The 14227-nt window shown below is 36.5% G+C and overlaps 1 protein-coding gene across 4 annotated transcripts in view; it reads right to left on the minus strand.

Moving 5' to 3' along the window:
• TRPC1 (transient receptor potential cation channel subfamily C member 1) overlaps positions 1–14227 on the minus strand; it is a 59540-nt gene that overhangs the window by 13270 nt on the left and 32043 nt on the right. For all 4 annotated transcript variants that reach the window (XM_060099572.1, XM_060099571.1, XM_060099570.1 and 1 more), the window contains 3 exons: positions 13726–14062; positions 7432–7571; positions 5607–5750 (listed from right to left, as the gene is read on the minus strand). In XM_060099572.1, the coding sequence (XP_059955555.1) occupies positions 5607–5750; positions 7432–7571; positions 13726–14062 (621 nt within the window). The remainder of the gene's footprint in view (positions 1–5606; positions 5751–7431; positions 7572–13725; positions 14063–14227) is intronic.

The raw sequence follows: 14227 nt of genomic DNA on the forward strand, positions 1-14227 counted from the left end.
AAAATATTTTCCTAGTAATCAGAAGAATGGAAATTAAAGAAAACTACTAAGATAGTATAACAAAGATAGCACTAAAGCTATTAACGTGGTGAACTGTTTGTGCGCTTTTACACTGTTTGTGTGACTGAAAATTAACACATCCTTTTATAAAGAAATAGAAATACTGAGGCCCTATAAGAATCCTATCTTTTGATATGTTAATACTACTGAAGATGTATCCTTAGGAAATAATTTAACAGAGGAAAAAGCCTCATACACAGAGCACTATGTAGAATAGCAAAAACATGCTAAATGCCTGATAGAGGAAAGAGGTGTTATCCTTAGGGTGCATATTAAGTGTTCAATTATAAAAGTGGCTGACAAAAGCGAAGAAATAATGATAACTTCCAGTCATTCTTTTTCCAAATCTTTCTCCAGAAAGACCCATAATTATCTGTAGGAAAGATAATCCATCTATCTAATCAAGCCATTCATGCTCAAGATGCCCTTTATGTGTCAAAAGAATCAAACTGGACTACTTCTCACACCATATACAAAAACATGAAACCATAAAACTCCTAGAAGAAAATATAAGCCAGTATGCTCTTTGATATTTGTCTTAGCAATACATTTTTTGATATGTCTCCTCAGGCAAGGGAAGCAAAAGCAAAAATAAACAAATGGGACCTACTCAAAGTTAAAAGCTCTTGCACAGCAAAGGAAACCATCAACAAATGAAAAGGCAGCCTACCGAATTGGAGAAGATATTTGTAAATGATGTGTCTGATAAGGGGTTAATACCCAAAATTGTACAAAGAACTCAGACAACTCAAACTTCCTCTCTCCAAGCACCCCCTCAGTCATGCTCCCAAGTCCTTTGTACGTAATCTCTAAAATAGTATTCTTCACTTTATACTTATGTTTGTCTCTTCTAGCAGTCTTTAAGGGCAGGCACAATGTCAGTAAGCTCCAGAGCCTGGCATATTAATTAAAATACTGAATACAGGGGCTTCCCTGGTGGTGCAGTGGTTGAGAATCTGCCTGCCAATGCAGGGGACACGGGTTCGAGCCCTGGTCTGGGAAGATCTCACATGCCGCGGAGCAACTAGGCCCGTGAGCCACAACTACTGAGCCTGCGCGTCTGGAGCCTGTGCTCCGTCTGCAACAAGAGAGGCCGCGATAGTGAGAGGCCCGCGCACTGTGATGAAGAGTGGCCCCCGCTTGCCTAGAGAAAGCCCTCGCACAGAAACGAAGACCCATCACAGCCAAAAATAAATAAATAAAATACTGAATACATAACGAATTTTTATATGTCTTTTATCTAACTCTTTACCATTTAACAAGAGGTATCACATATTTTTATTTATCCTGCAAGGTGGAGAAGGCTAGCATTATCTCCATTTCTCCAAGTGACAAACTGAAACTCAGAAAGATTTAGTGAATTGCTCAGGGTGAAAGAACTAATAGATGGCAAAGGTGGAATTGAATTCTTGCTTCTGACTCCTTGCAAGGGCTTTTCTAAAACATCACTTTGTGGTTTTTATCTCTGCCCTCCCATTAGAAAATTGGAGCTGGGTACAATTAAGAAATATTTAGTTCTCATGCATTTTGCCTACACAGCAGGGCTTGTTGAATTATTACACGAATAAATGTATTTTAAAAGATGTAACTGTTAACATTTTGCACCGTCTTTTTTCTAACACTGTGAGCTGGGCCTTACTTTCCTGACCTATAAAAGAAATGGCCACATGCTGCATCAGACTTGCTCATCTACATGCTATTAAAAATTTGTCAGACTTCACCCCAAACTATTTAATCAGCATCTCTGAGGGCAGGACTGGAGAATGTAGGTTAAATGTGTTCCCCACACCATCCTTGCAGCCTCTCCAGTTTTTGAACCCCTAGACTATACGACTTCTAAGTTTCCCTCTAGCTCTGACATTCCATACTCCTTTCAAGAAAAAATATCCATCCCTGGTATATCCTAAAATGCGAAACACCTGAAATCACTCTTTGTTCACAAAGAACAATACTTTCCAAACAACAATAATATGCCATTTATGTTATACAGGCCACTAAACTAAGTCTGATAATTATCCAATAAAAACATCAATTCACTAGGAATAAAGGATGCACTCGTGTGTCACACACTACATTCACTTTCCAAGTTTTCTTGTATTATTTTTCAGGTCGGTCACAGTTACCTCCACTACTCTAATGGAATGGAGGAATGGATCTAAACGTTTATGTAAAGCCCATGATGCATCAGGCACTCTGCTATGCATGTGATATACACTGACCCATTCAATCCTCACAACAGATAGAGAAACTGAGACTCAAAGAGAAGAGGTAGCATTAAGTTATGGAGCAAGATTCTGAACCAAGCTGTGTGATCCTGTCTTTTCCTTCGTGTCTAATCACCCAACTGCCAGTATTAAAGGCTGCATAAGTCATTTGACACACATGGATAAATGAAGAAGAATTTTAAAAATCTATAAATTATGAAAGCCTGCCAACAGAAGTATTGTACAGTAAAAGTTAATGAGGGACTCATATTACTCAAGAAAACTCTGAGAAGCAATTCAGCACAGTGGTTAAGACCATTAGCTCTGGAGCCAAACTACCTGGGTTGGAATCCCAGTTCTACTACTCATCAGCCGTGTGATCTTGTACAAGTTACTTAATGTCTCTACACCTAAGTTCCTTCCTCTGTAAAATGTAAATAAAAGAGTCTGCCTCTTCGAATGGTTGTGAGGACTGAATGAGGTCATAAATGTAAATAAAGATCTTAGAATAGCATCTGACACACAGTTAAGGACTCAAATGTTCACTGTTAATATTACTATTATTCACGATTATTTATAGATGGTGTCTTTTTTTTTTTTTTTTTGGTTGTTGAAGTATGTAACATTACTGATTTATGCCCAATCATGTCTCTTACATCTGCTGAGGTAGATTAGCTGGCATCCTGAATTCAAAAAAGTGGGAGAGGGCCTCCCTGGTGGCGCAGTGGTTGGGAGTCCGCCTGCCGATGCAGGGGATGCGGGTTCGTGCCCCGGTCTGGGAGGATCCCATGTGCCGCGGAGCGGCTGGGCCCGTGGGCCATGGCCGCTGGGCCTGCGTGTCCGGAGCCTGTGCTCCGCGACGGGAGAGGCCACAACAGTGAGAGGCCCACATACCGCAAAAAGAAAAAAAGAAAAAAAAAAAAAAAAAAAAAAAAGTGGGAGAGCTAACTTCAAAGAGCAGGCTGGCCTCTGGAGTCAGACGGATGCAGGTTCAGCTCTTGACTGCCACTTAATAGCTCTGTGAACTCTTTCTCTCCCTAAGCCTTAAACCCTCCATTTGTAAAATGAAAATAAAAAATAACAAGGGTTGTGATGAGGGTTAAATTAATGGAAAACATATAACAGAGTGCCTGGCCCACATGAAATGTTCAATAAATGTTAGTTGCTGTTATTATTGGGAACAAGCAGGTACAGCAACAGCTAGGATGTAGCCCTATTTCTCCATCAGATTCTTTTGTTTTCTCAGACCAATCAGTGCTTGTATTTACTCAACCCCATCTAAAAAGTTTTTCAACTCAATTCAATAAACAGACACTAAGTCCATCATATGGAGAAATTCATTCTCATGGGAGTACAAGTGTAGGAATAGATTTTCTAGTGGTGGGGACATTAAAGCTGGTGCATGTCCCCTCTCCCTGGAATGCCCTACAGCCAACCTCCTTTCAACTCATCTTTTAAGGCTTAATTTCAGTGTCATCTCTTCTGGGAAGTCTCCTCTGATGCCTTCGACTGAAGTGAGTACCCTTCCTCTGAGCTCTATTTCAGCATCTACCATTCCAAATGTTGTCACTGGCTTGTCAACCTCGGTGAACTATGCATTCTTTAAAAGGAGACTGCAGCATACTCACTTTAGTATTCCCCGTGTCCAGTACCTATCAGGCATTCAATAAATGTTTATTGAATGAATAAGTAAAGTTTCAACAAGCAGAGGGTAGTCTGGGACAGCGGTCCCCAACCTTTTTGGCAGCAGGGCCTGTTTTCGTGGAAGATAATTTTTCCACATGCGGGGCAGGTGGGGGGGGATGGTGCAGGCGGTAATGTGAGTGATGGGGAGCGATGGGGAGTGGCAGATGAAGCTTCACTCGCTTGCCTGCCGCTCACCTCCTGCTGTGCAGTCTGGTTCATAACAGGCCGTGGACTGATACCGGTCCCTGGCCTGGGGGTTGGGGACCCCGGGTCTGGGACATTCTAAACAGGGTAGTAACATAAAAAATGACAAGGAAGTGGGAAAGCACAGGACCTGTGTGAGATTAGTGACTGGTCTTGGCCCAGATGGAGAAGTATTTCATGAAGAGATAAGGAGATGAGTATAGTGAGCTAGAAAGTAAGGCCCGATTGTAGAAGGCCATCTTCCAAAGTCTAAACCAGTGTTTCACAAACCATATTTTGGAGAAAAAAAGAGACCTGAGCATATTTCATGAAAAATGGGTATGATGTTAACTGAATTTAGGCGATGATAGTTTGAACAAGATCAAACAAGTTTCTTTACTTCTTTCTCAGAGGCTTTAATGTGATCATGTGCACTGTGAATTCCCAAAAGAGGTTATACGGAATGCAGTGTATCCCAAACTTATTTCAGTCCGAGCATCTCACAGGACTTGGCTAAGAGAGAGTCACACTTCAGGAAACACTCTTGGAGGATGACAGCACAAGCCAAATCAAATGGGGTTTTTCCTACATATTTTGTTTTCATATCTCTGTTGGAGAAGGTAATTATGTATTTTATTTAAAATATCTCCTTTAAAAATACAAAAAAGAATCAAAATTGTTAGTAAATTTTGACTTAACAAGGAAAAATGAATATTGCTCAGGTTTTCAGACTTACAAAATAACAAAGTATTATGTAGACCTGGTCACCAAGCAGAACTGACTCCACCTTTCAAGAACAATCAACTACTAAAATCTGTGGGGTACATGCAACCAATTATGAGTCCTTTCTTTAGTGTAAAGAGACTTAGAATTTAGTCCTGGACTCTCATGTAAAATAATCATACTACTTTGAAAAGATAAAAGCTCAATTTCTTTAACTATAAAGTGCTATAAAGCATAAAGTTGGACTACATAAGCTCTATGAAATTTTTTAGCTCTAAATACTCTATTTTCCAACTTACTACATTTGATATTTATTAAGCAAAGTAAAAGAGTATTTTGTTAAAATATAACTTATATATTTTCAAAATCATCATGAAGTATGAATTCTGTTTGTACAACATCTCCCTTATATTTATCACTTAAAACTTTAAATGTGAAATTCATTTTGGTAAAAAGCAAAATTTTATGTCCCTTTACTATCTGAAATATAACTATTTTAAATACATCTACATCTATGAACTCGGGGGAGAGGGACAATGGACCACAGCTTAACAAAGTTTGGAATGTCTAAAAGCAAAGGATCATCATTCAGCCAGAAGCAAAGCAGATGAACATGCTGTGACTTTTCAACTGTTAACTATTTTCAAAAGCAAAGTTTAGCTTTAGTATCATGAGAAAACAATGGTCCAGTGGACAAGTAAAAGGTGTAGTAGTTTTACAAATTTTCTTCAAGTAATTTTAATTACTTACCTGTAATGGACCCAAGATAGAGCTTGTTGTATACATAAAAAAGAGACGAAGATAACTCAGAACATTGGCAAATGCAAAAAGCCCTTCTGCCACCAGTGTAGGATGGAATGCATCCCAGTCCTTCCGATCAGCAAAATCATGAAACTAAGGTTAGGGGAAAAAAAGCCAAAGATAAAACAGCTCTCTCAAGTTAGGAAAATAAAAACAAATATTCTGACTGTTGAAAGAAAACTATTTTATGTCTCCTTGTGGGGGAACTCCATTTATGTTTTATAAAATTCTCTTCTTTTAATAGAAATAACATTGTTTTAAATAAATAAAAGATTTCTACATATGTGGGGCAACATCACTTGTGCTATATAAAGAGGTTTTCTCAGAAATTCTTATGTTTTAAAAAACTAATGTTTTAAAAACTGTCATTAAATTTTTTATGAATGAAATTTTTGCTAGTTTTTCTTAAATTCCACAACACAAACTTTAAGAATGTGTGCTGTCAATTAATTAGCTATCACATTAAATTAACCTAGCCCTTTGACTCAGGATTCTACAATGGCCCAAAGATGCTTTCTCACTTCTAAATAACAAGAAAAAAAAGAGTGTATTATTATACTTAGACATAGAATGACCACATGTTCCAATTGCCTGGGACAGTCCCAGACTACATACCAGTTTTCCCGGCATAATTATTAATTGTGTCCCCTTTCACTTGTAAAGTGTCTTGGTCTGAATAAGAAACTATATGGACACCCTGCTTCTAGAACTAAAGAGACCAGTCTAAAAAAACCAATGACCATCAACCTCTCTATCAAACCATCTATCTATATATGATCTTTTTATTTTCTTAATAACTTCACAACTCTGGTCATTGAACATACCTAATAAACATGTTTGGTACTACTGATCAATTACAGGAATAGAGGTTTTTAATAAAGTGATATAAGATAACCAGTTTGCTTTCTCTATAGTCTATAAATTAGTCAAAACCCAAAAAATATTATATAAATAGTTCCTATTATGTGACGCCTCAGAATTCTAAACTCAGGTGTAAACAAAGATAGTTAACATAATCCCCATTACCTTTCCTGGGCTTTTAATAAATCTTTATAAAAGTAACATTATAAGATGTCTATAAGGTTAGATTTTTGTCAAATTTTAAATTTAAAAATATAGGAATCAGAAAATAACTAAATTTACATAACTTTTTAAGCTGTGGAAGATAATAGTCATGATTTGGAATGTGTAAAACACTATATAATGAGTTCCATTCAGATAAACTTTTTCCTGATAGATATAAAGATATCTAACACTAATCAATTTAAGTAACTTTGTGTTACTTAGGTTAACGAGGTAATATATAGGTTAATGAGGTAAGTGAACCTAGCTCAGATGTAAGGAATTGGCCTTTGGTAGAAAGAAAATGCCTAGACAGACCTGGATTTAAATCCAGTCTTGGTTTCTTACTGTGTGGTCTTGGACAAGTTACTTATTATCTCTGAGCTTCCTTTTCCTTATTTGCAAAATGGGGATAACGACATCTGTCTCACAGAATCCCTGTGAGAATAAAATGAGATAAAGTATAGCAAGTATCAACCATGGTGCCTGGCATAAAATAGGTAACCAACATTTAATGGTAATTAACACCCTTGAAGCTATTAGAAAGGAAGGAAACAATGTGTACTCTTCCCTTGCACAAGGATAGGTTTAGAATGAAAACACATCAGACACAGATTTGGGCCAAAGTAACTCTGAGATACGTAGCTAAATATCCTGGGTTTTTCCTAAATAAACTTCACTTGTGCCTCCAGTTGACATAGTTAACAGTCACCTTGTTGTGAGCAACCACTTTGAGGGCAAAGGTTGCCAAATAAAGTGAATTCATGACAAAACTGAGTTGATTACGTGATTCTTCTAAAAAGTCTTCCAACCCTTCATACCAGAGTCTTTTAATGTCTGACCAAATCATCCCTAAAAAAGGAAGAAAAAAAATCAGATAATCCTCTAATTCAATAATAAACTAAAAAATACCTTAAGACTCAAAGTACTAAATAAATAACACGTGTCAGTTGTAGCCTCATTCAGAAGAAAAAAATAACATTCAGTAAAATGTTCTTAAAATATGAAAGAAAATAACCTTAAGTTTCATATGACAATATCTTTCCCAGAGAGGGATTTTAATAAATGATGTGAAACAAGCATAAGAAAGCAAATTGATGTTAAATACATAACCCCCAAAAGGCTCAGTTCCTGATTCTTTTCTCTGTCTACACTCACTCCTATAGTGACCTCATCCAGTCTAGTCTAATGGCTCTAAATACCATCTATGTGGTAGACTTTCAAATTTTTATCTCTGAAGTCAACCTGTATTGACATAATAATAAATAATAAACTTCTTTCCTAAACTTAACTTGTATAGGTACTTGGCTACTCTACATCTCAAACTGGATGTCCTAACATGTCCAAACTGAACTCCTAATCTCTGCACCCAAATTCACTGCTCCTGAAGACTTCCCCGTCTCACTTAATGGCAACTCCATCCTAGCTGCTCACTCTAAATGTCCTTGAATCATCCTTGACTGATATTCTTTTAAATCACACATTCAATGCAGTAGTAAATCCTGCTGGCTTTACTTTCAAAGTATAGTTAGGATCTAACCTTTCTCACCACTATTTCAACTTCAAGCCACTATCTTCTCTGGCCGGAATTACTGAAATAGCCTAGTCTCCCTGGTTCTACCCTGTTCTCCCTAAAATCTATTCTCAACATGGCAATCAGAGTAATCCTTTTAAAATGCAAGTGTTACTTCTCCCCTCAAGACACTGTAGTAACTCCCAGAGGAGAAAGAATTAACTGCAGGACAGAACTCTTTTCCCATGGGAACAAAGTCTCATGTTATCATCTATTTAACCATTGCCTTGGAAACATACTACATTAAGAAAAATATGGAAGGTCAGCTGTGTTCAAGATTGTTATAAAAACAACCACTGATTGGGAAATTGCATCTGGACTGGAGGATTATGAGTGGACTCATAGACCCTAAAAATATACCCAACCAGGACTATATAAAAACATGTTGAGAAGCACAGGCCTCGGCTTCTCTGTGTGATGTCTCTCTTAATGTAAAGTGTGCATGTAGTGGGAGCTACATTCTGAGGCTTTCTAAGGTATCCTGCTGGATTTATAAGAAATCCTGGTAGATTTCAGGCTTCTTTGGCTGGGGTAGCCCACATCCATGAATATGGCCTCATTCCACACAACTGAGTGTGCCCCTATGGGGCTGGGAAGCAGCCCTGTCTTTTGTAAGAACTGCCAATAAAGATATATTTGAAGCTGTCATGCTGATGTGCTCTATTTCCTGTCTTCTATCTGCCAAAGGTAAGTAAATCTGGTGCCAGGTTTTTGCCTATCGTGTCCGGCGAGTGTGAATGTTAATGAGAACCTAAGACCACCGCTGCTGACTGTGCAGAGTGGGCATTGCACCTTCCCTTACAGCTCATTTTATTCAGAGTCAAGACGAAATTCCCTACAATGGTCTACAAGGCCCTACATTACCTCTTCTCTCTGATCTCCTCTCCTATCAATCTTTCCCTCCACTACTGGCCTCCTTGCTTCCTTGCTGTTCTCTGAACACACAAGACTCCTGCCTTAGGGCCTTTACATGGGCTCCTCCCTCTGGCTGGAAGCTCCTCACCCAGACATCCATTTGGCTAACTCCCTCACTTTGCATCTTTGCTCACCACCTACTCTGATCATCCTATTTAAAATTGCAAACCCCGTGCCCCTCACTCCCAATCCCCCAACTCTTCTTTCTTTTCCCTTAGTACTTATCACGTTTAAACAATGGATATAGTTTACTTATTATGTCTATTATTAACTGACTATCTTCCTCCCACTTTGGGTAAACTCTTCAAGGGTAAGAATCTTTGTTTTATCAACCAATGTCCTAAATGTCCTATATAGTGCCTGATACACAGTGGGTGCTCAAAAATTTGCTCAATGAATAAATATACATAAATAAAAACCAACCGAACCAAATAACTCCCTTCCCCTTCTTTGGCCAGAAGTTTCTCCATAGTTATATATTCCTGGGAGTAACAGAGAACAGTACTACAATCAAGAATAGCTTTATGACACACTCCTCCACTAAGGTATTTTTAAGGAGAATGTAAAGTGACAAAAGAAGAGAGTGCTACAACCTAAATATGGATGAAGATCAAGTTAAGCCAATCAGAATCATCCTCTGACTTACCAGTGAACAGAATAAGTCCCCTGGGAAACATATGAAGTATTCTCGAAAAACTCTGTTCGTAACATCTTAATTACACAGTACTTATATTTTATGTCGAAAAACATTTTAAAATATTTGCAGGTCTGACAGGGAAAACACATTTTAAAAATTCCACTTGGATGAGCTTCTATTTAAAATGAATAGATAAAAACTAACCAAAACTGTTAAACCAAATAGTTTACATTTTATTAACCCAAACACTGTAACAGTAGAACACTAAGCCAAGAAAGATGCTTACAGAAATAAGTGTTTTATTTCTGTAAAATGTAATATTATACCTAAAGGGAACGCTTGACAAAAATTACAACATGAATTGGAGAAGATTTTGATCAAGAAAGGCAGACTTATGAAAGAATATTAAGTACCACTGACAGGTAGTTTCCCAGCTCCTGTGCAATATCCCACACCAAAGTGAAGCTAATACACTTGATGTATTTCACATTTCTGAGCTGGATTGGAAGAACACAATAATTTTAAACTATTATAAGCAATGCAATCACTACAAAATCAATGGACTACATTTTGGGGTCCTTTTTGTTGTTTTTTAGAATTAGTAAGATTAGCAAACTGTAATCCCATCATTCTGGGAATTCCGCGAGGCTTGCTCCTAGGTCCTCTCTTCTTCTCATCTTATACTTACTCAAGTGTCTCATGTGTGCCCCCAGTTTCGTCTACAACATATATGCAGATTATTCGCATACTGCTAACTCAAGCTTAAACTTCTTCTTGAGCTCTAGACTATGATATCCAATTGTCTGACTGACATCTCTTTTGAATTTCTCGAAGGCTTTTCAACTTCAACATACCCAAAACCACACTCAGGATCTACTCTTTCACAAATCCCCAAACCTAGTACTCTTCTAGAATACTTAGATTGCTTAATAACTTCCTCCTCCCTCACTTCCATGTCCTACTGGCTTTACTTTGTAAATATCTCTCGAATCTGTTTCCTTCTCTTTCTATGGCGACCGTCGTCAGTCCAAGGCACCATCAGCTTTCATCTAGAGTACTGCAACAGGCTCCTTATTGGTCTCCCTCCACCTACCCTTGCCGCAGCCCTTCCTCCCAACCCATTCTCTACGCTGTAGCCAGAAAGATCTTTTCAACGTGAAAATCTGATCATGTCACCCACCTACTTAAAAACGCCAGTGGTTTTCCACTGCTCTTAGTATAAAGTCAAAATTACTTAATATGGCCAACAAGGCTGTCCATGGTCTAGTATAACATCCACTTCTATAGTTTCATCTCAAATCCCACTTCCCTTGTCCTCCTTCCTCCAGCCTTTACGCAGTCCCTTCTTTGCACCATGCTCTCTCTTGCCACAGGGCCTTTTACATCAGCCTAGAATATTTTTCTCTCCCAATTCTCCTACAATACTTTTCTTTCCCGATTCTCCAAGTGGACTCCTATTTATCCTTTAAATCTTGGCTTATTTATCACTTCTTCAAGACAGACTTTCCAACCCCCTGAGTAGGTAAAATACCCTTATAAAATGCTTGCTCTCCTAGCTCCATGACCTTTTACTTAGTAGCACTTAACTCATGTGTAATTTTTTATTTTATCTGTGTGATTTTCAAGTTATTGGGTGTTTTTCTTTTAAACAATAATTAGACCATAAGCTCCATGAGTGTTGGACCATATCTGTTTCTGCCTGTGCTTGGACAAAGTAGGTAGACAACATTTCAAAATATACATTTCTGTAAGGGCTGTTCTACTATATTCCAATGGTAAAAAAATTAAATAAATGGATACCATTAATATTCTGTGGATTCATCAACACATTGTTTTCTTTTTTTCTACCTTGTTTTTTATAATTTAACCCTACTTTTTTCCTGGAGGGCTAAGGAAAAGAACAGGAAACAAATGTACAGAAGCCAGGCATCATGAGTCACAAGTCCCTGTGCTCAGTGCATGAAAAAGTAAATTGAACCAAGGAGTGACTTTGAACAAGTAGGCAAATGATTCCTACATGTTTCCTTACAGCAAGTTCAGATCTATATATTTAAGGAAGTCAGAGTGATCTAAAGACATAACAGGTTCAGAAAACATCCTTGGCAAGGTTTATTCATATCGAACTGTTTCAAAGCTGAGAAAAGAAAAACACTTCCAGGAATTTTAATGGCATAATTCATACTGCACTCTTCTACTGAGACAGAATATGTTTAGAAAATTAATAATATTGTGTATGTGTGTGTGTGTGTGTGTATGTGTGTTCAGGGCCATTGTGATTAGAAAAGAGTAGCCACAGTTTTACCATTTGTTGTGAAATTCAGTGACAGCAGCAATATTTATGCTATCCAAGGAGTGGTATGACTCTCTGACTTCAATGAGTTTTTACTCACTGCTAAGAAATATAAACTTTACTTCTTATACAGATTTGGCTACAGACTTGTTTATTTTACAAAACCAAGAAAATACTTTTTCTCTCTCACTACTATTTAAACAATAGGTTATAGATAAATGATATAAATTTTCCCTTTTTTATGACTAAGGTATATATAACAATCTTTCAGAAGTAGTTTAAATAGAGGGGAAAAATGCTTCTAAGAGATTCTTTTCAGCCTAACCTACCCAATTAAAAATATAAACAAATTTCACATTGAAAAGATCTATAACAATGCAATTTGGAGTCAAATATGATAAAGTATAAATTATTTCCTAAATTAAAATATTAAATTTTAAATAAGATAGTGGAAATATCAGAAACACGAAAATATTAACAAGAAGAAATTATTTAATTCTCTTTAACCTAAAGTTCAAATGTGTAATATTTTTACTGTATCTACCTAATTTTAAACATTAATGCATATAACTCTGATTTAAGATCAAGTTACTTGAAATGAACTAATTTCCAAATAAAAATAAAAATCCCCAAATACACTTTATATCGGGAGAACTAAAAGTGAGCACTGTACATTAACTCTTCTTAAATTATTTAATAACTGAAACAGTCAAGACCATATTAATCAATCAGTGCTTCATAACATAGAAAAGAATAAATTTCAATATTCCTTTTACTCTATAGCAAATAGGAAAGAAAAAAAAAGGTGGGAAATGCTGAGGTTAAAAACAAGGTTGAAGATCCAGAGGGAAGTAATAAAGGGGATGTCATTAAAAGACCATAAATAGACAATGTAATTATACCTCAACTTCCCTCCTCCTCCCACCTCTCCCAAAAAGGGCAAGGGCAGTAAAAACTGCAGAAGATCATTAAAATATTTATTATACAGCATAATACTTATAAAAAAACCAATTTTCAGAAAATAAAATGTCTTTTTTTTTTAATGTCATTTCTAAAGAGATCTGGCTGTCATTACAAAGAACTGATTTATAGAGTTAGTCACCAGGGAATGTTTTATCTATATAAGGTAATATGTAACTATAAAAGTTCATAGGTTCATAAAAGAAAAACTAATGATATAATAAAACAAAATAGTTAACTCTTAAAATGCAACCGAGTATAAAATGTATTATTACATTTCAAAATACCTAAGAAAATGTTCATATTCTTATAACAAAAAAAAATTCATCAGCAAAATTTGTTTTTCAGTTTTAACAATCATGAACAATTTTAGCAACTGAGAAAGAATTTTTACCTTTCATGTAATTAAGTAATATTAACTAAGAGGTCTGCTTCCTTATCATCAAGTTCAAGAACATTTATCTTTAAAAAAAAATGTTAGTTAAGTCTTCAACGATCATGGAAGCATTCAAATTCTTCCTGTATAAACAGTGTAAAATTACAAGTTGAAGGCAGCTTATAATGCCACCAAGCAAGGGAGAATTAATGGGCTAAATAAAGACAGAACTTTTTAAACTAACTTGATACTTACCAATAATCCACAGTATAAGAAGATAGTCTATTCTTTCAAGGGCTGGCCCCATTGTGTTTTTCTTATCCTCATTGTAGACAAGAGAGTATAGGTTTAGTAATAGCAGGAATGTAAAATATGATGCTCCATGAATAATAAATTTCATAAAAGGTGTGTGAATAATTCTGCCAAACTGAGATTTGGGAGCTATCAAATAACAAAGTGACAAAACTGGCCAAAACATGCCAACTGTCAAAACAGTCATTATCTTCTTACAGGTAGGCTTACGTCGGTAACCTGACATCTGTCCAAACCAAACAGTGTTCAGGAACTGCTGACAGTTGGACTGGGAGACAAACTGAAAACGAAGCACACACATATAAAAAAAAAGTAAAATACAACTTGTAAATATGATCTGATAGTACTATTATTTAATTGATATTCAAAGTTTTAATAATAGTTTGAAATCAATTCTATACAGTCCAGTTCTTTTGTTTTGTTTTCTTACGTGTAATAAAAGAGT

This window comes from Mesoplodon densirostris, chromosome 5 (genome assembly GCF_025265405.1).
Source record: "Mesoplodon densirostris isolate mMesDen1 chromosome 5, mMesDen1 primary haplotype, whole genome shotgun sequence".
Classification (NCBI taxonomy): domain Eukaryota; kingdom Metazoa; phylum Chordata; class Mammalia; order Artiodactyla; family Ziphiidae; genus Mesoplodon; species Mesoplodon densirostris.